This window comes from Carassius carassius, chromosome 5 (genome assembly GCF_963082965.1).
Source record: "Carassius carassius chromosome 5, fCarCar2.1, whole genome shotgun sequence".
Taxonomy (NCBI): Eukaryota; Metazoa; Chordata; class Actinopteri; order Cypriniformes; family Cyprinidae; genus Carassius; species Carassius carassius.
The window spans coordinates 21,723,664-21,748,258 of NC_081759.1; the positions used below are offsets into that span (position 1 = coordinate 21,723,664).

Here is a 24,595-nt window from a genome sequence, read left to right on the forward strand (position 1 = left end):
TGCCCGATGCTGAGGCGGTGCCCGATGCTGTTCCGGAGACCGAGGCGGTGCCCGATGCTGTTCCGGAGGCTGAGGCGGTGCCCGAAGCCGAGGCGGTGCCCGATGCTGTCCCGGAGGCCGAGGCGGTGCCCGATGCTGTCCCGGAGGCCGAGGCGGTGCCCGATGCCGAGGCGGTGCCCGATGCTGTTCCGGAGGCCGAGGCAGTGCCCGATGCCGAGGCGGTGCCCGATGCTGTTCCGGAAGCCGAGGCGGTGCCCGATGCTGTTCCGGAGGCCGAGGCGGTGCCCGATGCCGAGGCGGTGCCCGATGCCAGGGCGGTGCCCGATGCTGTTCCGGAGGCCGAGGCGGTGCCCGATGCTGAGGCGGTGCCCGATGCTGAGGCGGTGCCCGATGCCGAGGCGGTGCCCGATGCCGAGGCGGTGCCCGATGCCGAGGCGGTGCCCGATACTGTTCCGGAGGCCGAGGCGGTGCCCGAAGCCGAGGCGGTGCCCGATGCTGTTCCGGAGGCCGAGGCGGTGCCCGATGCTGTTCCAGAGGCCGAGGCGGTGCCCGATGCTGTTCCAGAGGCCGAGGCGGTGCCCGATGCTGTTCCGGAGGCCGAGGCGGTGCCCGAGGCCGAGGCGGTGCCCGAGGCCGAGGCTGTTCCGGAGGCCGAGGCGGTGCCCGAGGCCGAGGCTGTTCCGGAGGCCGAGGCGGTGCCCGAGGCCGAGGCTGTTCCGGAGGCCGAGGCGGTGCCCGAGGCCGAGGCTGTTCCGGAGGCCGAGGCGGTGCCCGAGGCCGATGCCGTTCCGGAGGCCGAGGCGGTGCCCGAGGCCGATGCTGTTCCGGAGGGCGATGCGGTGCCCGAGGCCGATGCTGTTCCGGAGGGCGATGCGGTTCCGGAGGGCAAGGCGGTGCCCGATGCCGTTCCCGAGGCCGAGGCGGTGCCCGATGCCGTTCCCGATTCGGTGCCCAAGACCGGTCTAGAGTCAGGGCTAGTTCCTGTTGACCGTCCAGAGTCGAGTCAGGTCCCAGTGGACTCTCCAGAGTCAGGGCCAGTCACTGATGACCTTCCAGAGTCAGGGCGGGTCACCGTTGGACGTTCAGAGTCAAGTCAAGTCACTGGGTGGGCTGCTGCTCGGGCCTGTTGGACTCCGGCATCGACCACAGGGGGGTGGTGGTCATCCGCTCCGCCCTGGGGGACTCTGGCATCGACCACGAGGACGTGGTGGTCCTCCGCTCCACCCTGGGGGGCTTCCGCTCTGACCACGAGGACGTGGTGGTCCTCCACTCCGCCCTGGGGGGCTTCCGCTCTGACCACGAGGACATGGTGGTCCTCTGCTCCGCCCTGGGGGGCTTCCGTTCTGACCACACGGACGTGGTGGTCTTCTGCTCCGCCCTGGGGGGCTTCCGTTCTGACCACACGGACGTGGTGGTCTTCCATTCCGCCCTGGGGGGCGTCCGCTCTGACCACGAGGACGTGGTGGTCTTCTGCTCCACCCTGGGGGGCTTCTGCTCTGACCACACGGACATGGTGGTCTTCTGCTCCGCCCTGGGGGGCGCTTGCCTTGACTACACGGTTGTGGTGGTCTTCTGCCCCACCCTGGAGGACTCTGGCCTCGACCACAAGGACGTGGTGGTCTTCTGCCCCGCCCTGGGGGGCTTCATGTTGTTTTTTGTTTGTTGTTTTTGTATTTACTCCTGTCCCTGTTCCTCTCTGTAGTCTGGCCCTCCATCCCTCCCCCTGAACCTCCTCCAGTCCTCCTCCCTCCTGGTCTTCCTGTTTTGTGGTTACTTTCTGGTGCCTGTTTCCAATGTCTTTCTTTTCTGGCCCTCCATCCCTCCCCCTGAGCCTCCACCTGTCCGCCTCCCTCCTGGTCTGTTTTGTGTCTGTCGTGGAGCGTCTGGGAGCCGCTCCGTAGAGGGGGGGTTCTGTCACAGTGTCTGGGTTGTGTCCCTGGGTTTCCACTAGATGTCCTCCTTTCTCACGGTGTCTGTCACCTTATCACTTCCTGTCTCCTTATTTGGTCACCTTCCTCCTTGTTTAGGTAATTGATTGTTCCCCACCTGTCTCCTGTTTCCCCATCATCCTTTTGTGTATTTATACCTGGTCTGTCTGAGTCTTAGTCACGGAGTCCTTGTTTAATGTTGATGTTTATTCATGTCCGTCATCTTGCCTTGCCTTGCCTTGTCTTCGTGTTTTGTTTATGTTTGGATTTGTTGGATATCGACCCCTGCCTGGACTGTTTATTCTTTGGATTGCCCCTTTAATAAATACATACCCGCAATTGGTTCTCTCTCCTGTGTGTTCTCTGTAACACCGAACGTGACAACAATACCATCCTAAAGTTTGGGATAAGAAATTTTTTGAAAGAAAAAACAATAATAATAATAGGAAATGTTTACTAAGCATCACATATAAGTATATTACACTGATTTTTGAAGAATCATGTGGCGCTGAAAAATGGAGTAATGATGGATGACAATTAAGCTTTGCCATCACACAAATAAAATCCATTTTATTTTTACTGTATTTTCAGTCAAATACATGCAGCCTTGGTTAGTATAAGAGACTACTTAAAAAAATACTTACCTCAAATTTTAAATGGTATTGTAGTTCACCCCAAAATAAAATGAAATAATTTATGCGTCCTCATGTCGCTATAAACCCACATGAGTTTGTTTCTTGCATTAAACACTAAGGAGTTACAATATCTAAAAAAACGATCTTTCCAGTGTTTCCATTCTACTTGGTGTTTTCATTTGTGTTAGACACTAAAAAGAAAGTGTCAGTGTCAGAAACACTTCAAAATCATCTACCACTGGTCAGACAAACAAATAGCATCATTTTGGTGGTTTGGGACTATTAAAAGTATTGAACACTTAAAAATATTTGTTTTGCTTTAAAGACTTTGCAGACACCGCCAGTCCTGATTTGACTACTTGTGTGGGAAACAAAGCTGAGAATTGCAGCACAAGAATATTAATCAAGGCTGCACAATCGGTTGCAGACAAGGTGTGAGACGGCAGAAATAAACAGGAGCGACAAAGAGCGAAAAGACAGAGGGAGAGAGTGAGAGACAGAGAGAATTAGTGGCAGAGACGTAGAGGTCATTAGCACTGTCACTCTTAAGGTGGAGTTTCTCGTGAGGTTCCTCTCCGCTAAGCGCTTTGCGTTTGCCGTCTCTCTAATCGCCTAATCGACGCCTTTAATTAAGACATGCTCAATGGCAGACCACCCCCCTCCCCTATCACACCCTTTAGCCTCCCCCTTCCCGCTCGCTCCACAGTTCTCCAATCGCCCCTTTACTCGCTCCTCTCCAGGGGTCCGGCCCACTACGTTGACCTCGTAGCTCGGTCTGGCGTTCCCAGGGGAACCGTGGCCTCCTCATGAGCTCTGATTTCACACTCCTCTCCCGCCACAAAGCGCCGGCGCACAAAGCTTTTCTAAGAGCCCCGGCTCGTTCACGGACTCGCCATCTCATTCAGCCTTGGCACCGAGGTGTCAGCCAACAAGGTTACGGGCCACGGAACAGTGCCTCCTCTAATAGAGAGCTCACTGGAGACAGGGAGAGTCCAGGAAAAGTGGAAGGCAAGGAGAGTGAACATAAAAGATAATGTGGCCGAGAGAAAGAGAAAAAGAGAGGGAAATCTTAGTTCTCTTTCTTGCATCAACGAATGTGGTTTTTTTTGTCCCACCCCTCCTTTCTGTCTGTTTTTCATTGTAATTAATTGAGGCTTTTATCTGGAGTGCCTCCACTCCAGGCCAGCAGGATAAATGGTGACAGTGTGTAAAACCAACAGTATTTAGGGACAGGAGACTGCTTTCCTTCTGAATAGAGCCACTCAATACTTCACATAGATTGCTTTGGATGCAGGCATTACTCTGGCAGTCTGCAATTTCATTAACAATCAGTTTTCAAACAACAGTAGAAACTGTTCTGTCCTTGCTGCCATCAGTGTGTTTGTATATGATAATCCTATGGGCAGTTAAATGCTCCTCTCATCATGCAGGTACTTCTGCTTAACACCGTTCCTGCATTTCATTTAAAACGCCTTCCAGACCTGAAAAATGTAATTACCGTTTTGTACGTCAGCGCACCGCATGCTCGTCAAATTGCAGCCGGAATGAGGTTGAACTCATCTCGCTGGTCTGTAAGGATTTGCCCAGAATTAACCCACAGATAGCGTCTGCTCGGCCACACCTGGGGAGTCAAAGTTTCATTCAGTGCAAAGCGTGTAATTTGCTCAGACAGCTGCCTCACGAACATGTAGTAGTTTGTCGCCGAGGATGACCGAGTGTCACCTCGAGGATAGTGAATAGGATGGTACTTTCCTGAGCCCATCAATATGCATTCATTTAAGCAGATGCAAATTATTTTTGAATGGTGAAAATACTCACAATTACAGGAAGTCACGGCAATTTACATTTTTGTGTGAATATATTGTAAAGGTGTGATTGAAATTAGGAAGATGATTGAATTCATTTTTTTTTTACAAACACTTTTTTAAAACAAAAATAAATAAACATTTGAATCCATAATTTCATCTCCTAACTGAATTTCTGTAGTTTGTTTTGCACATTTTATTTCTAATACACCATGAAAATGTGAAGAAATCATACAATTTACTGTACTGTTACTTACTGTTATATAACTTTTTTTGTATAAAATGAGTTAACTTAAATAGTTAACTTAATAGTTAACTTATTTTATTGTATCAGACACATGATAGTGTAATCACTGCATTTAAATAATATAAAAAGTGAATTAAAAATATATGCAGTCTGATCAATATACCCCTCAAATGCTTGGTGACAGCAAGGACTTTCCATTGATCACTTGTGACATTTATTTTGCTTGTCAACTAAATGTCTTTGCTTCTTTTATTCACATGCAAGAAAGTGAATTATTTTATACTGCATTTTAACTTTGCAGCATGTTATAAAATTGCTGTTATGGATGTTATTTTTTGCCCCAGCTTTTAAAATTATGCTCTGCAACAAACAACAAAAGTGCTCCCAATTGTTTTGTTTAGAGATTTATTTAATTATTAAAAGGGTTTAGATCAAAGCTGATATGAAGAGTTTGTTGTTTAAGTTTTCAGTGAGAACAATATTCCTTTAAATTATGAACATTTATTTACATGTGTATATAATTAGCTGATATCAAAGCATGTAGGACAGTGAATTATATAAATGTCTCTAGAGTCAATTTCTTATAATAATATATTTTGTACATGTATTATAATATCCCATTGAACTTAAAAAAAAAAAATATTGATAAAGGGTATTATTAAAAAGTGTCTCAATTCAAGACATTTTAATTTATCAATATATTTTACCTGGAAAGTTTTCAAAAAAATTCCCACATTCCGTCTGTATGCATTTAAGACGTCATTTCTGTCTCCCCCACGTCTGTGACCAACTACCGTATGTGTGTGTGTTCACACCAGACGGAGATAGAGATGTCCTCACGGTGCTCTAGGGCAGAGCAATGGCTGAAATGTTTATCTGCCTGTGTGCAAACCACTGTATCAGTGTAACAACAGGAAACGAATCCACAACAGGGGCAAAATGAATATATCAAATCAACTCCACAGTGATAAGTTGCTGCTTAAGCTTTAGTTTAGGTTAAAACAGCAGTGTGCTTTGATCCAGGCCTTCAGGCTGGCTGTCCCATCACCTTTATCAGTTATTTTTTCCCCCCAGCGCATCACCCAGTGGATTACACCACAATAAATACAACGAAACTGATAAAGATAATTTGTGTGTGTGTGTGTGTCCCTCACAGGCAAGAGTGACCCCTTCTGTGTAGTGGAGCTCAGCAACGATCGGTTACAGACACACACCGTGTACAAAAACCTCAACCCAGAGTGGAACAAAGTCTTCACGTTGTAAGTGTCAAAACAGTGTATGCATGTGCGAGAGAGTGCTTGCATTTGCATATAATCCCATATTTTTCATCTGACAATTTATATATTTATGTAAGTCCGCTGCAATACTGATTTACATAATACTGACAGGAAAAAAATAAATGTGAAATATGCATAGAATATGATAATTGCAATTAATTTAGCTAGTTTAAAATTCATATATATATATATATATATATATATATATATATATATATATATATATATATATATATATATGTATATATGTATATATATATATGAAAATTTAGTGGAATTTTTTTTTTACCCATTATATTGAAGAAGCTTGGTTATTAAAACTAAACTGTACTTAAGAGCTATGTGGTTTACAGAGATACATCTGCGAGCCAAGGATTACAGGATAATGTAGTCAGGGTTATTTAATTAAGCTTTGTATTGGTAGTCTTCAAAATGTGATGCATAAGTAAACTCTTTCTTTAAGAAGAAAATGAACTTTTGTTCGAGATTACACTCCCTCTGCAAATGCAGCCATTGTGCCATTTGATAATGTGCCATACATAATTTCTTATATTAGTTCGATATCTAGAGGTTGTTCCATTGATGTTTTTTTTTTTTTTTCATAATCTTTCAATCATCACGGCTGGAAATTCATTTGTGAATTCCCATGGAAAGCTGGGTAATCTAGCCTCTCCTTGGAGCACTCATCTCTTAAAGAATAACCTCATTTTCTTTCATTAGACTTCTCCTCTTTAGCCTACTTTTCAAAGATAGCATTTCAAATGGAGAATTGCAGCATCTTTTTTTAACCCCAGCACAATGGAGATTGTCACCAAGGATTTAGATGAATCACATTTTTTTGTCATGACTTGAAAGATCTTTTCAGTGTTTAATATTAGTCAATGACTTCTTCACCTACCCCTTTTTTCTTCAACTAGCAATGTGAAAGACATCCACTCGGTCTTAGAGGTGACTGTCTACGACGAAGACAGAGACCGAAGTGCCGACTTCTTGGGCAAAGTGGCTATACCGTTGTTAAATGTAAGTTTTGAGCTTGCAGGCTTTTCCTTAGGTGAATTCAGTGAATCAGTATCAGAATGAACAAATGCACTAAAAAGTTTTTCTTTGAATTTTTATTTAAAAAATTGCCATGTGTCTAACCTTTTATTGATTTTAGAAATCATAGAGTAAGGTGTCAAAGTGTGAAAAACACACAAAAAAAAGTAAAAAAAAAATGGGGGGGAATCAACAAAGTATGTGTCTAACCTTTATTGATTTTAGTAATCATAGAGTGAGATGTGAAAGTGAGAAAAACACTGGGGGAAAAAGCTACTAACAAAAACGAAGAAGAAAAGAAAAGATAAGGGGGGACGCAATGTGCGCTCCCAGGCTGATTCCCCAGGATAGTTCATTTACGGCTGACAGTGGTCGGGCCGTAATGAACAGGTACTTGTCAGAGCCGCCACAGTTGTTTTGGGCTCCCTGTCAGATGCAGCAGCTGGGGTTCAAAGGTCACACGGAGAGTGTATTCAGCTGGGTATTGCCAGACAGACGGCTGTCATGTCCCTCTCCCACAGATCCAAAATGGAGAACGCAAAGCTTACGCCTTGAAAAGCAAGGAACTGACAGGGCCAACCAAAGGGGTCATCTTTCTCGAAATAGACGTGATTTATAACATTGTAAGTCCCATTCTCTTTTTCTCGCTTGTTTTTTTCTAGCGTTTTTCACTTCTTTATCTGCTTGTTCTCTTCAGCCTCTCCCGGGCTGCCTGTCTCTCTTTTAATTACTGAAGACTCCTCTTTCCTCTTCCTTTTATTTGTGGGTCTGTGTACCGCTGTGTGTGTCTGTCCGCCATTTTAGGCAGGAGTGTGAGAGAGCGTCACATGGCCGTGTGGTGTGGAGTGTGTGAAATGGAGGGATGTCTTGATACATTAGATCATTAATGGCACATCATGATCTTGACGGTGGATTATTGCATTCAATTATGCATGAAGTTTATATGTTGCAGGTAAAAGCCGGCATGAGAACTTTGATTCCCATCGAACAGAAATACATCGAAGACGAGCCACGAGTGTCCAAACAGGTAACGAGAGCACTTTAATCGCACCTTTGTTTCAGACATTTATAAAATCCCACCCAACACCAGTTGTAGACCGCAGCATCTTTCTCCTCGTCTTCCCCCTCTCTCTCTTTCTCCTTGTCTCTTCCTTCTCTTCTGGAGGTGCTGAATAGAAATGTCAAGCTGTCAACGCTGGGGGTGCATAAGTAGATTGACCATCCTTTAGTTTGGACCTCAGTGGTTCTTCTGCTGTGCTTCTTTTTGTCACCCCGTTCAATGTCTCCCCCCATCCCTGACAAAGAGCTGAATTGTAGGGGTTGTCCCAAATCAGACCTGTCACTGAGACACTGCTTGGGACAAACACACACACGCTCTCTCTATCTGTCACGCACTGAATGCATGCTAGAAAGTGCCCACTCTGCACTTTTCGGTGTGAATTTGTCCCCCACCTAAACTGTTTGTGAGTGAGACACAAACTGAACGGTGAGGGCAACATATCAAATTTATCTCCACAAAGTTTGCTTTTACTTCTTGATACTGTCTCCTCAATGGTTAAAGCTCAGATATGTTTTATTCTTCTCAGACATGTTTTATTCTTTAGTAGTTTGCTATCGCATTTCACCTCGAATGTACTTTGATTAGTCCCAAATGACAAACACAAATGGTCTACTTTAAAGGGATAGCCCGAATCCTATACTTCACCACAGTTAATGTGGATATTTACTATGATCAAAGCTATAGCGATTTAAAGCCATTATGCAACCAGGAGCTTTTGATCTTCCTGTGAACATAGGAAGAAGCGGTCATTTGCAGTTCACGCGCACTCAGAAACATGAATAAGACCATTTCATTAAAGAGGAATAACAAAAACAAAAACAAAAAAAATATTCCTTCATACTCTTACCAATGCAAAGATAGATATGGTCTGGTTTTCTTTAATTTGTGATTTGTTTCATTATTTTGGTCTTGTATGAATTTTATTCCCTAACAACATCACTAAAAAGTAGTTTTCCCTTTATTTCTAAATGTTGATCTTCAATTATTCTAGCGCTGTTAGACCTAAAGTTTTTCCACATCAAATGATGATAATTTGAAATTTATGTTATATAAACTACCGTTGAAAAGTTCGGGGCCTATAAGATTTTTTTTTTTTTTTTTTTGAGTTTTCGTATGTGTGCCAAAGCTGCATTTATTTAATCAAAAACACAGTAAAGAATTTTTTATTTTTGTAATAAAATTTGAAAATTTGAAATGACTGCTTTCTGTTTGACTAATATTTTAAATGTAATTTATTACTTTGCTGGCAAATCTGAGTTTTCAGCGGCCCTTACTCCATTCCTCGGCATCACATGATCTGTCAGAAATCATTCTAATATTTGGTGCTCAAGAAACATTTTTAATTTTGATAGTGTTGGAACTAGCTACTTAAGGAAAAATCACAAAAGTGTGTTTCCTTTTTTTTCATTCTTTGATGAATGTCAAGTCAAAAGAACAAATTTACTTTTGTAAATGTCTATTCTGCCACTATTGACACACAAAAGTATATATTTTTTTTGCTGAATGATAGTATTCATTTCTTTGAAAGTAATTTTAAAGGTAGTGTATAGTTTGTTTGTTTTCTCATTGTGAATCGGTTTAATTGTGAAATGTTGTCTGTTGTTTTGTCACTCAGCTGCTGCTGCAGAACTTCAACAGAGTGAGGCGCTGTATAATGTTGCTGATCAACGTTGGCTGCTATATCAACAGCTGCTTCGAGTGGGAGTCTCCTCAGAGGAGCATCTGTGCCTTTCTGGTAAGGACCAGTCTGAATACAACCACACCAGCAGTCACAGTACAGTACAACAGCTCCAGAATGCATCTGGACACACTTGTGTTTGGCAACAATTGAATTTCATTATATCAGATTTTAAAATATAAGTAAATATCTGGATATTTTCTGGTTGTCAAATGGATCCCACTTTACATTAAGTGGCCTTAACTACTTTGCACTAACATTTAAATTAATACTTTGATACAGTGCACTTATTGTGTACACAAGTTTGACATTGTACTTATATTTTTTTAAATATCTGCATGTAATTACATCAGTAATTAATTTCTGTAATTACATTTATTACACCGTAAACCTACCCATACCACTAAACCTATCCCTAACCTTACCGTGTCCCACCACTAAGATAGCAGAAGTGTTTGGGGTAACATTTTATTTATGGTGTCCTTGTCACACGTTACATGTTTTTACTATTACAATAACACTTAATTATGCATAGTTACATGCAAGTAACCCTAAGCCAAACCCTAATCCTAATCCTAAATATGTAGTAAGTACATGTAGTTAATTAATATTACTCAGTACTTAAATATTTAATTACACTGTAACAAGGGACAACTTAAAATAAAGTCATGTTTTGCAATACAGTATGAACACAATAAGTACATTGTACTTATTTTTTGATGGCCACTTGATATAAAGTAGGACTGTCAAATGTTAGTGGATTATGTTCAGAGTAAATGTGATGAACATGCATTTATGAACTTTATACATTCACTAAAATGGCCTTGGGATAAATTGATTGCAAAAATGCCTCATAAAAGTGACATTAACTCTGAGAAGAGTACTCTGGTATTTTGTTATCAATAGCAGATTTGAAATGCTGTTTCCTTTCTCAGAGTTAGCATGATTTTTCTAAGCCATTTTTCCAACCAATACATTTCCAAGGCCATTTTAGTGAATGAAGTAAGTAAGTTCTCCTCGGATCACACAGGAGTAACAATAAATGTAGTTCATTGCATTAACTCTGAAGATGATCCACTTACCAGAAAGTATTCACATCATTTCTTATAATTATTAACTTTCAATAGTATTTCCACTGTTTTATCATTAAATATATAATTTGTTTTTGTTTTTTTCCTTTGAAATGTTTTTTGAATTTTTTTCTTAAAAATGATTTCCAGTTGATTTGGTATTTTGTTTCTAATTCAGTGATTTTCAAACATTTGTGACCAAATACTTTCTGGGGCCAGTTCGCATACAGACTGGACTTTATGAAATATAGTGACAAGTTCTGTGGTGATCCATTAGGTCCTGTGAACACATTTCTCAATCTCTCTCCATCTGTTGTGTTTAAAATGAGAATTTTGCCCATTTGTCTTTGACATCTTCCAGTAATTCTCTCAGGTCTCAGGCACCTCAGGTAAAATCGTCTGAATTCACGACAGTCTCTTTCATAGTGTGGTACACCTTCAGATTGTAATTGGACAGTTGAACCTTCATGAAAAGGACACCCTTTGTGAGTTGGCCGTGTGACTAAATGCTAGCACAGGACAAGCTGGCTAATCTTTGCCTGTGATGCTGCATAATTTGCTGTAAGGCCTGTCTGTTTCGGGACTCGCATGTCTTTAAGTGTCGCTGGGTAGGCCATTAACATTTACTGCTTGACACATTTTAATTTCAGTACACTTCCGAAAGCAAAAGCCGAGGGCACACGCGTGAGTGGAGGGACAGCTGTATCGATCAGCTAACATTTTAGTTGAGCAATTTTTTTTCTTTTCCTTCACGGTTGTCGGGGGGAAAAAACATCAATGAAAATGTCAGAGGAAGAAATGTCAAGAGGTTTGAAGGAAATTAAACAAAAACAATTACATTACATTTGTTCTTAATGTTCAGTTGCTATTATAAAAATGATTATTCAGTTGCATTCAGTTCGGTATGTCTGACCTGAACTTCCAAAGTTATAAACATGGCTTTAAAAGAGGAAAAAGAGTGTTTTTTTTTTCTTCACAGTTGTCCCATTAGCTGGTGATGTTATTCTTTGCAGTCTAAATCTCCCTCTTTAAGAGCTCTCTTAATCATCACTCTGATTTCTTTCTTTATCACCAGCCATCTGGTTCAGGTGAGCCTTCACCGCTTTGCTGAGACACACATCTGTGCCGTTCTGTCAGCTGCTGACAGTTGTAAGCCAAAAGAATACAATAGTCAGACACCGACGGAGGCTATTTTGCATTCAAGAGTTGCAGAACCTCCGGTGCTTGCTGCACAAAGGTTAGCCAATGCAAAGGGGTGCTTGCGATGCGCAGATAAAACCAGCTGTGAGCGGCGGCGGCAAGCCTTGTGGTTTGCTATTCTGCTATTTTTAGGTCTGTGCCTTCTTGACATTTTAGAGTTCTTGTTTTTAGTTTAGGTTCTGAGGTTGTATTGGTGTTTTTGTTTATGTTGTTGGGATTTTGTTGCAGAAACTTTGTTTGCTGGTGCTCCAAATACTCCAAATGCTCTTTTTCTTAAAGGTGTATAAGTAAAACATTGTGCTGGATCTCAGTTTAATATGCAAAGTTGGCCATTTTTATATAGAAAACTTTTAGGCAGCCATACTTGCTTGACACAAGCATGCAATGGCAATAGTTAGGGGGTGGGGCTATCTGTTTGACGACCAATGGCTGACAGCCATCCTTGGCCGATACATTTCTTAATATCAATTTTGAAAATAGTTGTGCTGTTTAATATTTTTTGGTGGAAACCAGGTTTCTCTTTTTAAAGATTCTTTGATGTATATAAAGTTCAAAATAACTATAAACGTCTTTATTATTACTTGCAAAATATTGAATGTGTCCTTGCTGAATGAAAGTATTAATTTATTTAAAAAAGGCATTAGTTTGGGGGTCAGATTACCTATTTGACAAGCAGTGGCAGATTTATATATATATATATATATATATATATATATATATATATATATCAGTTGTGCTGCTAAATTATTATTTTTTCAGGATACATTAATAAATAGAAAATTCAAAAGAACATAGTTTTTAGGAATATTTTGTAAAAGTAAAATACCTTTACTGTCACTTTTGATCAATTTTATGTGTCCTTGCTGAATTAAAGTATTAATTTATTTGACAACCAATGGCCAACAGCCATCATTGGCTAAAGCATTTATTTTGTTGTGCTTATGTATTTATGTATTAATGTATTTATTTTAAAAAGCCATTAGTTAGGGGGTTGGACTACGTATTTGACAAGCAGTGGTTTTTAAAAAATATATATTATCGATGTTAAAACAAGCTGTGCTGCTTAATATTTTTGTGGAAACGGTTTATTTTTCAGGATTCTTGATGAATAGAAAATTCAAAAGAACAATTTATTTGATTTTTTTTGTAAAAATATAAATATCTTTACTGTCACTTTTGATCAATTTAAAGCATCCTTGCTGAATGAAAGTATTAATTTATTTGACAACCAATGGCCAACAGCCATCATTGGCTCAAACATCTCTTACGTTATACTTCTAAATATTTTTGTAGAAACATGAATTAAGTCTTTGTAACAATAATGTCTTCTTTACTTTTACCTCTGGTCAACTGAATGTGTCTTTGCAGAATGTAAATATTAACTTATGTTTGACAACAGTCATCTCTGCAAATTTCTTTATTGCAAAAATCTTTACATGTGTGTTAACTTTTGTATACCATACACTCACGATCGCACATGACGGGCCAGTCAAGACGACACAGCTCATGGCATATTAACAATGGACAAAGCTCGGAGAGTATGTGTGCGTGTGTGTGCTCGTTCAAGTGCGCGTGGGTGTACGCGTGAGTGTTTGTGTGCGTCTGCCTCTCCTCTCCATGAACACCTGTAAGCTGAGCGTTTGCGCTGGGTGAATATGGGCCATTGTTCTGGCCGGCAGAGTGGTGCTCATAAAGACCGCTCTGTGCCAGTCCTCCCCGCGTGCCACTCTACCCCTCCAGCTCCCGTACTGACTCTTCCTCCAAACAAATTTGCCGTAACTCTACCTGCAATTTGGCCTTGAATTGGGAGCAAATAGAGCAGGTATTGTGTGTCGTGGGGAATAAGAGTGGTGTGTGTGTGTGTGTGTGTGTGTGTGTGTAGAGGGTAAGGAGAGGGAGATATATTGGAAGGGGAGAAGTAAGGAAATGATACCCGGATCCTTTATGTGGGGTAAAGTAGGACTCTTATCAGTGGGAGCACCCAGACAAGAGAGCTACTACTACAGGAAACTGGAGCAGCCTTCACCTGCTTTGCATTTAGATAAAATACACCCACCCAAAAAGAAGAGACAGGAAAAGAGAAACAAATGCTTTGGTGTGTGTCTTCATGATTACAAGGTGCTACAAGGTGGCACCTTTCTGCCTCATGTCACCTGTCAGCCTACGGCTCCGAGAAGGTTTTTTTTTTTTTTTTTATGAGACAAATTAGGAACATTTGTATTTATTGAATTCAGTTTAATGTTATTATAAAACCCAAAATTAATAATAAAACTAAAAAATATAACTTCAACTCAGTAAACTCAATACAAATATAACTTTTATATTAATAAAATAAAAAACTTTTAAATATTTTTTTTTCTAATATATTTCAAAAAACATAAAAAAAAAAAAAATAAAAAAAATGTTTGACTGTTTCGGCTATGGAGCAATGTACCCCATAGGACCACAGATTTATGTTGCATGTGGATTTTAGGTTTTTTTTATGATGAAATTATTATATTATTTTCTTCTGAAAATTCATTTTAATTATACATTTTTAATTTTAATTATTATAATCTATAAATGAAATACCACAGATATGTTTTTGACTTTAAGATGATTAAGCTGATCATTTTGAGAGCTGACATGAACTGTTCTACAGACTGACTAGACAGCAGTGAAGATTTCCTGATTGAACACATGTTTTAAGAATGCTCTTTTTCAAGAACTTATTAGGTTTAGATCAAATCACACGAGTCTGGAAAAACAAGAAACGAAAGCATTTCACGACAGGCCAGAAGATGGCAGTGTGGCATCACTCAATCCAAACATCCCCACATCATGAGTCCAGCCAAAAAGCAGATGAGTTATTGACGTCCATAATCAGCCTCTCATTTGGTGTGTTTCTACCCAGCGTTTGCACTATTTAAAATAATCAACACAATGTGATGACTTCATTTCTGAAGTCCAAGTACAGGGGCTGTTGTAGGCTGTGTTGGTAACACACTTTTAATGTGCTAATTCTCAAATGCCTGCTCTGAAGTGCTCAAGCCTGCACTCCACAACACAAAGTGCCAAAATGATATTGAAATTGACTGCCAAAACGTGTCCGTCCTCCATTCCAAAAATCCAGCGAGATGCTGAAACACTTGGCCGATCCAGATCGTTCTCCCAGTTAAAGCAACGGCTTTTGTTAAGGGACTTAATCTCAAGTGCTTTCGCTGGGATAAAATCAAATAGATATTTAAAATGAAATCAAATTTGCATGCTACTTGATGTTAGAGATGGATGTAGCGTGTATGGAAATGCTGATATCACTTAGTTGCTTGATATTCCGCTTAGTCAAATTCATCAGAGAAGTGAAACAAAACACACACTGTGTAGGCATTCTTTCATCATGCTTCAGATTCACTATTTTTCTACTAATTTCATACATAAAAAATTAAGCAATAGACATAAGCATTGTCTTCTACTTGAATAAAAGAAAGACATCTTTGTGATGTCCTTGTTTTGGACAAGAATTCTTGTTGTCATGTTATATTACACCGAAACAAAGTTTAACTATAATAGAAATTAATGGTAACCGCAATAGAGATTTGTGGATTTCTTTGGGTGCTTTTTGTAGATTAATGGACTGACAGGAAATTACATTTCAGATGCTGTTTAATGAATAGATGTCATGCTCTGTATTAGGTTACTGTTGGTCATTCATTGTCATTGTAAGACGGGATCCATGCAGGTGGAGAGGTTACAGTACATGCCCTGAGCGGAACACTGCAGCTCTGAAGTGCAGGAAACTGAACGCCGTGGCTCCGGAATGGCCGCCAAAGCTGGCGAACTGACTGGGAATACCTGGATGCGCTCTGACAAAGCCTCTCTATCATCCGAACCTTTTTCTTGGCCTTTCGGTTTGCTTCAGTTTGGGGTCCGTGGCCGTTCCCTCCCTGAGGAGCGCTCTCTGTGGGGGGGACTGGGGGTCATATGAGTGTCTAGGCTGGAAGAATGGCCCCAGAGCTCTGGGCATCTCTCTCTCTTAGCCGCTGGGTTGTGTGAAAGAGAGAAGGGTCACTTCCAAGCAGGCGAAGTGTCGGCTAACATCAGCTGTCAATCAGACTCTGGCCCTCAGCTAGAATAACCAAACTTAAGAATGGAGTCCAGCGACAGGTTAAGGAACCACTATAGGCATATGAAAACAAGATGAACGCTTCGGAGTAGAGACAAAGAAATGGATTTTCTTCGTGAGCAATAGATTCACGAATGACTCCGTTTCCCGTGGTTTTAAATTCCAATGAGTGTATTTTGTAATAAAAATTGAGTCAGGGACTGAAAGATATAGAAAAAAAAAAACGTTTGTTGAAGGCTGTTATATTTTAAATATTTTTAATACTAAATTAAGCCATTATGATTTTATGAATACACAGATGGAAGATATTAATTCAGAGTGATGACATTCTAATTACTTTGTCTGAAAAATATATTTTGCTCTAATTAATGGGACAAGCTACAGATGTTTTGCTGAATTTTGCAAGAAATGTGTTTGCTGTATAGGAGCAGGTTCTAGAATACCAAATGTTACAGGATTATTATAATTTATAATTTATAATTTTTTTTATTATTGGGCAGCAGCTTGTGCATATTACATATTTGGCTATATGCAAATTCTCAGATTAGTTCCTTTATTGCATATTAAGTGTGTGGTTTACATTTGTAATTGTATTGATCCATTGTTCGCTGTATTTAAACGTAGCTTATTTGTATTCATTTCTTCCAAATGTATTTGAAGCTTAAAATAAAATTTGTGAGAGAGGTCATTTAAAGATAATATTTGAACCAGTGTTGATAGTACATATATTGTGAACGTTAAAGGTGCCTAATTTGTGCCCCCGTGTCTTTTTTCTCCTCGTTGAAATGTTCAGTGTGTGCGCATTGGGTAACAGTGCTGTAATGGATAGTGTGAAGGGCACGGAAATACATCTGACCTGTTTCTGCAAGATTCAGAGATTTTCCACTGCTCTGCATGCGTGTTAGCGCACATGTCCGATCCAGTCTGATTTAATGTTATGTAAACTTTTTGAACGTAACAAGGTCTTTGTGGTGTGCGTTTATGTATAATAGTCTCTCTTGGCTTTGGTGCATTTCATATACTGTATTTGGATACTTGATTTATTTTACAAACCTGAATACTTCAACTGAATATTTCACGTTTGATCTCTTCAGCCGTCTCAATCAGAGAGATTCGTTTTTATTATCTGTGAATAATATTGTCATGGCTGTGATTTTTGCTTAGCTCTAAATATGTCTCTCAGAAACAGTGTGGAGATCTTTCAGTTTGGTTTCATGCATTTATTTGTTTTACTTTTTAAAATTTAGTTTAGATGAATTGCTTTACGAGAAAATATTTTTGGCTCTGTTCATTGTATTTTACAGCTCTTTTACAGTTTCATATGAGATAGATTGCAATAAAGATAGTGCTCATAGAAATTAGTTTAAAAGTTTTTTTTTTTGGAAAATGTTGAAAAGAACTATATATAGTTTTTTTTCAGTAAATCTAAAAAAAAACACAAATATCAAATTGCTACATCTTGTTTTATCCTTTTTAATGGCAGCTTCTGTTTCCCTCTGCGGAGTATTTGTTCATTTGGTTAAAGCCGTGGGGTGATGGGCAGTAGGGTCACATTTACTATAGAGCAAGACCAGAAATACGCTTTTTTGCTTTATGTTTTGAGCCTTTATAATGTTATTTAAGGAGAATGAGATTTTGTTGCAGATGATTGACTCATTCGTTGTGTTTTAACACTGAAAGACTTTAAAAGCATCATCTGTGTGTGCTCACACATGACAGACTGTGAAAAATAATCGTTGTGTTACTGTTATGTATTACTGGTTGTCAGGTGTTCTGAAGGTATCCAATAAAAAAACAAATTTAGATATAAAAAATTAAATTTAGAGATAAGAGAAATTACATTTTCTAACAGTTTTCGCCCAAACTTGAAAAAGTTACGATAAATCACAAACGTTGGTCTCTTTGAGCTTTCTAATTTTTGTTTTTGAAAAACTGACATAGTTTAGAACGAGGTCCTGTCCTTTTGTTTGCTCATTCATTTTCTCTCTTTCTGTAGCTTTTCGTTGTGGTTGTGTGGAATTTCGAGCTCTATATGGTCCCTCTGGTTCTCCTGATGCTGCTGGCCTGGAACTACGTTCTCATTGCTTCAGGGAAGGACACGAGACAGGGAGATGTGGTGAGTTCTGTCACACACTGACCTGCTCCTGTATTTCTATCTAGTACATTTAAATCCTCTCTTTCTTTCTGTATTTCATTTGTAAGTATTAAAACATCTATTAGAATTCCAAATATTTTGTCTCAATCAGCGCTCATAAAAACTTTTGAAAATGATTGATGACAGGTTTATTTATTTAAATATTTTAATAAAAAAGTGTCAGCGCAGTGTCATTCTGAAGAGGATTTTTTTTTTTTAATCATGCACACTTATGTTTAGAAAGTGTCCAAATGCTCTGCAGCACTTTCATTGCAGTGTTGCTTTGGTTTTTTGTGTGTCGTTTTAAGCTGCTGTTTAAAACGTGTGGGCTTAAAGAATCAGTGGAACAGAGGTATAAAAAGAGCTCACCTTGAAGGTTTTTGAATGGAATCGTACAGTGCAATACAGTAACTGGAAAAAAAAGCTTTAGACTTGAATAAAATCGTCACCACCCAAGATAGTAAATTAATAGTAGCTCACTATTTCAGGGTATACATACGTTTTTACCAGGAATAGTCCCATTATACATATCTGAAATATCTAGGATATCCTCTGATTAAATGGGGCAAGCATATGAACTACATTTTTTGAGTGTCCTGAATATAAGCAATCAAAGTTTTACTGTTATAGGGTCTATCTTATTAGACACTCTTTGTCAAATTTTACAAAGAATAGGGGCCAAAAAAAGTTGCAAGAACTGAAGGACCTTGAGAAAGTGTCTGTACCGTGATCATGTTGTCCTGTAGATGGCGACATTGTTTGCAAAAACGCAAAAGCTCAGCAGCATTGTGGTTCATTTATGGAGGCTTGCCTGTGTATTTATTATTTACCATGTCAATACTGATACACTATTCCTCCTGGTTTTAGATGAATATCTATAATTTATAAAGAAATAAATCTAAATATATATATTTTAATGGAATATAACATTGGAAAACCTTTTTTGATATGTCTATTTTTTATTCAAGTTCTGGTGGTAAATGTTTAATCATATATTAATGGGTTTATGTTATATTTACAAATACTGCAGTATAATATATGCAATGGGATAATCATGATAAATATGATAAAGAAGCAAAACTGGTTAATCGTAACACACACACTACTTTATGATGTATTTTAATAATATATTTTACTTTTTATGTGTAGTGAGCTTGTGTGGTGATTAAGTGAAGTGTGTGTGTGCGTGTGTGTGTGTGTTCTTTCATTGTTATAAAAGCCAGTTGGGTCAGAAGTTAGGGATTCAGAACTAGGTTATGGGTCAGAGGTGATACTGTCAGGACCTGTTGATTTAAGACACATGAGAGGGCTAGAGTCCGAGGTTAACCCATTATTCCTCTATCCACATCTTCTTTGCTCTCTAACAGTCCATTGTTCTGCATTTTGACGACTGTAACCACAACACACGGGCTGGTGAGAGCAAGAGAGTTCAGAAACAGTAAACACACACACACACATGCTTTCCATTAGCCTCAAACTCACTGATGAGCCTGAGCTTGGACACTGTTTCCCTGTGCTTTACTATGAACTTAAGGGGAAGGAATTTAGGTGTCTTTAAGTGTGTGTGTAATGATTAGTACCTGATGTCATTTAATTTTTTTTTCACTCCTAAAAGCTGTTATTATTAGCTATATGTATATGTATATGTGTGTGTGTTTGTGTGTCAGCTGTTTGTTGGCTGCTAGCTTGTTATCTGAAAGCGATGCAGACGTTAACATAAACTCATGCTTTCTGAGTTAACAGTTTGTGCTTTATTTTTATAAATACACACTCAGAGGACTGATGTACTTTTGAAAGGACTAATATTCCTCCAGTGGAAGTGTCCCATTCATGCTTTCATCACTACACTATAGATGCCAAGCTCCCTGTGGCTGGCAGGATGTCATTTCAGATAACTCTAACTGTAGCTCTGCGCTAAACCTGCTGACACATAAATGCAGGCTGCGGTGCTCCAACAGTCCAAGTTGTTTTTGTTGTTGTTGTTGTTGTTGTTTTTTTTTGTTACTGAGACAGACAGAAATGAGAAATGGAGATGCTGCCCAGCCTAGATGGCAAGACTTACTCTGAAGTGTTTGTATGACATCTGACTATCAGCATCGCATGGTTTTGTAATGTGGTGCAGTATGTCTCATGCACAGAATGCAGTGGATGAGCGTGTGCACTCAAATATTCTGTATGCATGGAAAAGGAGGGTAAAAGTGAGACTCTAGGTATGAAAAAAAAGCTGCACAGAAGAATTCTTACAGGCATATTCTCTCTCTCTCTTTCTTGTTAGACTTTGCAGCTTTAGTTCACTTTCTTATTATTACATTACAGACCATTTTTTTTATTTTTATAAAAATAATTTGTATTACATTGCATCACTAAATATACATATACACATGTGTGTGTACACATGTTTATTAATATAATGCCATTAAAATATATTTTACTAAATTGCTACTTTTTTTTTTTGCTTTAATTTCATAAATATACAATTAAACACTCACCACCACCATATATATTTTCCAAATTCTATTGTTCAGGGTTGTGGGACATATACGAATAATGAATAGATGCCATGCATATAATATTAAATCAATATTGACATTTAAAAAACATACTGTACATCTTTTTTAGTAAGAAGATGTCATTATCACAGAATATCTTCAGGGTGACCATATATTATCCCTTGTCTCTTGTACCCCTGATGTTCTGGGAAAACAGAAACCCACTTTCAGCTGTCACATTTCTTGAAGGGACTTGTTACCTCTAGATGTGACATGCCAGCTCAACTCTTAACCTGTAGACAGCTGACCCCTGACTCTCGTATTCTTTTGCCGTTCTCCGCCTGCCACCCTTCCACCAGATACCTGACCTCGCTGTCAAGGCCTGTTATTGTTAAAGATCCTTTTTACCATCTGGAATGGCTGTGCACTAAACTCAAGACTACACTCCCAAACTGTTGTTTTAAATCAGCAGAAGCCTAACTAGCCCGTATTGGTTTTTATGTCAGAATGAATAGACAATGGAGAAATAAACATGGGTTTAGAAGCAAGACAAAGGGATGTGACTTTGGAACTACGCCTGTCGATCATCAGCAGGTGATGGAAAGCTACTATTTCTAAAGCGGCACTAGGTTTCCTCTCTAAACAAAGCAGCTGCTCTTTATCCAGTGCGTTTAGAAGAGCCCTCTACTGGTAGGGAGTGCAAGCGCACCTCTCTTTACCTAAAGTTAAGGGAGCGCCGACACAGCTAGTCAAGCTTTTCTGACAGCAGCTGTCAGTGGCTTGCTCACCTCCTGCAGAGAGGCAGTCCTCACCACCCTAACACCACCCATCACCTACTTTTGTTTGGAGACCTGGAAGCATTCGGTTGGGCTTCAGTGTGGCCGCTGAGGCTCAGTCAAGCATAGGACAGCTTCGTGTGTGAATGGAGGGGAGTGAAGCCCATAGCTGGCCCTAGAAGACCCGGGCTGCTGAATTCACTGGCCTGGAAAACAGTTTACCAGATGTTTTGAAGGTGTTAATTATAGCATATACTGTCAGAGCTGGAGGAACATAGTGACGTCTCTTTCACCAGCTCAAGCGCAATTAGGCATTCGAGGTTCTTTCTCGGCAACCTTGTCAGTGGTGGGAGAGAGGGTCTTAATTGTCAGGGTTACTCTCACCGTGTCCTCTAGCAAGCTCGCAGTTTCTCCATTTTCCTATGGCATATTTTAAAAGGTTAATCATTTTTTCACAGCCTGTTTTTTGTGAACATTGCTGCAGCTCATATTTGGGTTCAAAGTTTTAAGCAAAATCAGTGGTTCTGAAATGGAATATATAACACAGTATATTTCCTCTTGTATGTTTGCCGTAATGTTGAAAAGTAATTAAATAATAATAAAAAAATGTATTGTATAAGATTGTTTCTTTATTTTAAAAATAGTTATTGAGGGGGGAAATTCAGTTCAGATATCAATGTGTAACTCATCCCTCACAGTTTATGAAATAGGCAATAATGATTTGTAGATTGTGGAGAGATTTTTTTCAATGTGATCAGAGATTTTAACTCAAAAATTATAAAACGTTTGAAAAAAGACTTACATTGAAAAAGGCAGCTGAAACATCCTTTGACTTGTGCCTGTAGACAACCATCTGTCAACCATGGTGAACATGATGTGAACATCTTTCCAGTAAGAGAGCAAGGTCCCTCATTTAAAGTATCAATGTAATGGTAGTAGTGACATATTTTTGTTTGTTTGTTGGGATGTACATCTGTGTAAAATGGATAATTGGAAAATGTTTGGAGAAGTCCAGCATGCATCAACAGAGAAAAGCCTGATGTTTCACCATTTTGATGATAAAATAAGGTAAATAAATTCAAACATATGAAGGTCATTAACATGCATTTAATAAAATGGTGTGAATTTACATTTCATGCAAATTTTGAAGGTGAAATGTGTGAAAATGTAAATGTTAAACTAATTTTTTTAAATCCCATGCAAATCACTTTTCAGTGAGCATGAAAACTACTGTATTTGGTTGAGTTATCCATCATGTAGATGTTTGGTTCAACTAATGCTGTGATTGGAGGATGGGTTTTCTTGTTTTCTGAACAAGACAGGCCGGTAGACGTGTTTGGGAGGCCAGTTTGTAAAAAGTTAGTTTTGCAATTTCATTGGATGCTGCTATAGTGGTGAATAAATTACCCTTTACCTTTAGTTTAATCTTTTCGTAAACATATGAAGACTGACGAGATCAAATCTATAGCTGTTTGTTCTTAGTCTGTTTGTTTATATCTTGACTACTAACAGTGTCAAGTGTTTTACATACCACAGAAAGCAAGTTAGCAAATAAACTTTTTCCCACCTTGTTTTGTCTGGTTTGAGTAGTGTTTTGTCTTTTTCTTCCAGTGTGTGTAATTTGAAAAACAAACAGCCTGGATGGAGCTTCATGAATAAAGGATATGCTGGTACAGGTGGGCTGCTGTGGGGGGAAACGAAGGCCTGTCAAGCCCACCTCCAGTGTCAATCACGAAACGACAACATAAAGAGAACCAGAGCGAGAGTCTGTCTGCCAGCCGTGCTCCTAGAGGCGCTTCATGGTAGAGCTTGTCTTACTCTCAGGCTGGTGTTTCAGCTGCAGGCTCAACAGGGACAACAAAAAAGCAAGGAGTGTGACGGCAGGGCCGGGAGAGGATGAGGAAGAGTGAGAAGAAGAGCCGAGAGGTGCTCTAGGCCTTTAATCCACCTCAGTGGTACCACCTCTTCCAGCACCGTGCCCCCGTTAGCGAGACAGCGTTTCACCCGCACCTGGCAGACATGTCTCCGCTCCTCCGTGCCAGCCCCTGACAGGTGACAAAATCAAAAGGTCACGTCACTTTGAACTGGCAGCGTTTGTTGCCCTGCTGATTTCCCCTGTGCCACCACGGCTCGCAGGCGAGGTTGGAGGCGAGGCGGGGAGCAACTTTGGCAGCTCCTGAACTTCGTCTTTGTGAACTTTTGTACCCGTGATTTTGCTAACAACACTGCAGCACCGTGTGATTTTTGTCACGGCTGCTGCTGCCATTGTTGACGCAGGCTTGTCTTGGGAAGCCAGGGTTTTATTTACGGAACAGAAAGCCAGAGTGTTTTTCTGGGTCCTGTGGGTTCAGGGCTGCTGCGGATTACAGTAGAGCTTGGGCCATGGGACTGATGGCACCGCTGACTCCCGCAGTTTCTGGATACGCACGACCCTGGTACATCCTCTTGCCGGCCTGTGTGCCCTGTAAAACTCAGCCCCAAAGAGACATACTGGCTGCTCCGTCCCTCTCTCACACATTCCAGCAATTATTTTGCCCATTGTCCTCATATTTGAATCGTGAACGCTTTTATTGAAACGTAACACTTTGCCCAAACAGAACCGGCAGAGTTTCTTCGAGTGCCAACAGTCGTACTCTTTGACTCGAGCCCCTGCAGAGGTCAGACCACAGTCAGCCAGTGCTGGCAAAAATTCAAGCCCTCCCTCTGACCAGCAGGGCTCTGACAGCCTGTGAAGAGGCTGTTTGGGCTGGATGTGCTCCGGCGAGAGCCCTTATCAGCCTTCCAGGCCTGAGCTCTCCCGGGTCTCTGGTCCACACGCGGCACACAAAGCAGGGCCAGCCCCTGAGCAGCTGGAGACGCTAGAGATGTCTCACATTTCAGAGAAGAGCTGGAGGAGGGGAGAGCACGAGAGCTGAGAGGCAGGAAAAAAAAATGAAAGTGCATATCTTCATGTTGGATGGCTTGTCTAGCTAGGGCGTCTATTCCCAGCGCACCTGTCTCAGGGAAGGTTAGAATTAAAAGCGCAGGTAGCAGGATTCTTCCTCCACTCATGGCAGAAGGCATGAGAAAATGCATTAGCTGGTCTGGAGATGGTGCTGCTGCTACCCGAAAGGCCAAACAATGGACTTAAAGTCTGGCTCTGATGCTATTTTAGACAAA

General features: G+C 40.3%; 1 protein-coding gene across 6 annotated transcripts in view; it reads left to right on the plus strand.

The window, feature by feature from the left end:
• Window positions 1-24,595, plus strand: part of LOC132141009 (multiple C2 and transmembrane domain-containing protein 1-like) — a 179,778-nt gene that overhangs the window by 126,927 nt on the left and 28,256 nt on the right. For all 6 annotated transcript variants that reach the window (XM_059550145.1, XM_059550144.1, XM_059550146.1 and 3 more), the window contains 6 exons: window positions 5,772-5,874; window positions 6,810-6,912; window positions 7,449-7,550; window positions 7,880-7,954; window positions 9,603-9,722; window positions 18,034-18,153. In XM_059550145.1, coding sequence (XP_059406128.1) covers window positions 5,772-5,874; window positions 6,810-6,912; window positions 7,449-7,550; window positions 7,880-7,954; window positions 9,603-9,722; window positions 18,034-18,153 — 623 coding nt within the window. The remainder of the gene's footprint in view (window positions 1-5,771; window positions 5,875-6,809; window positions 6,913-7,448; window positions 7,551-7,879; window positions 7,955-9,602; window positions 9,723-18,033; window positions 18,154-24,595) is intronic.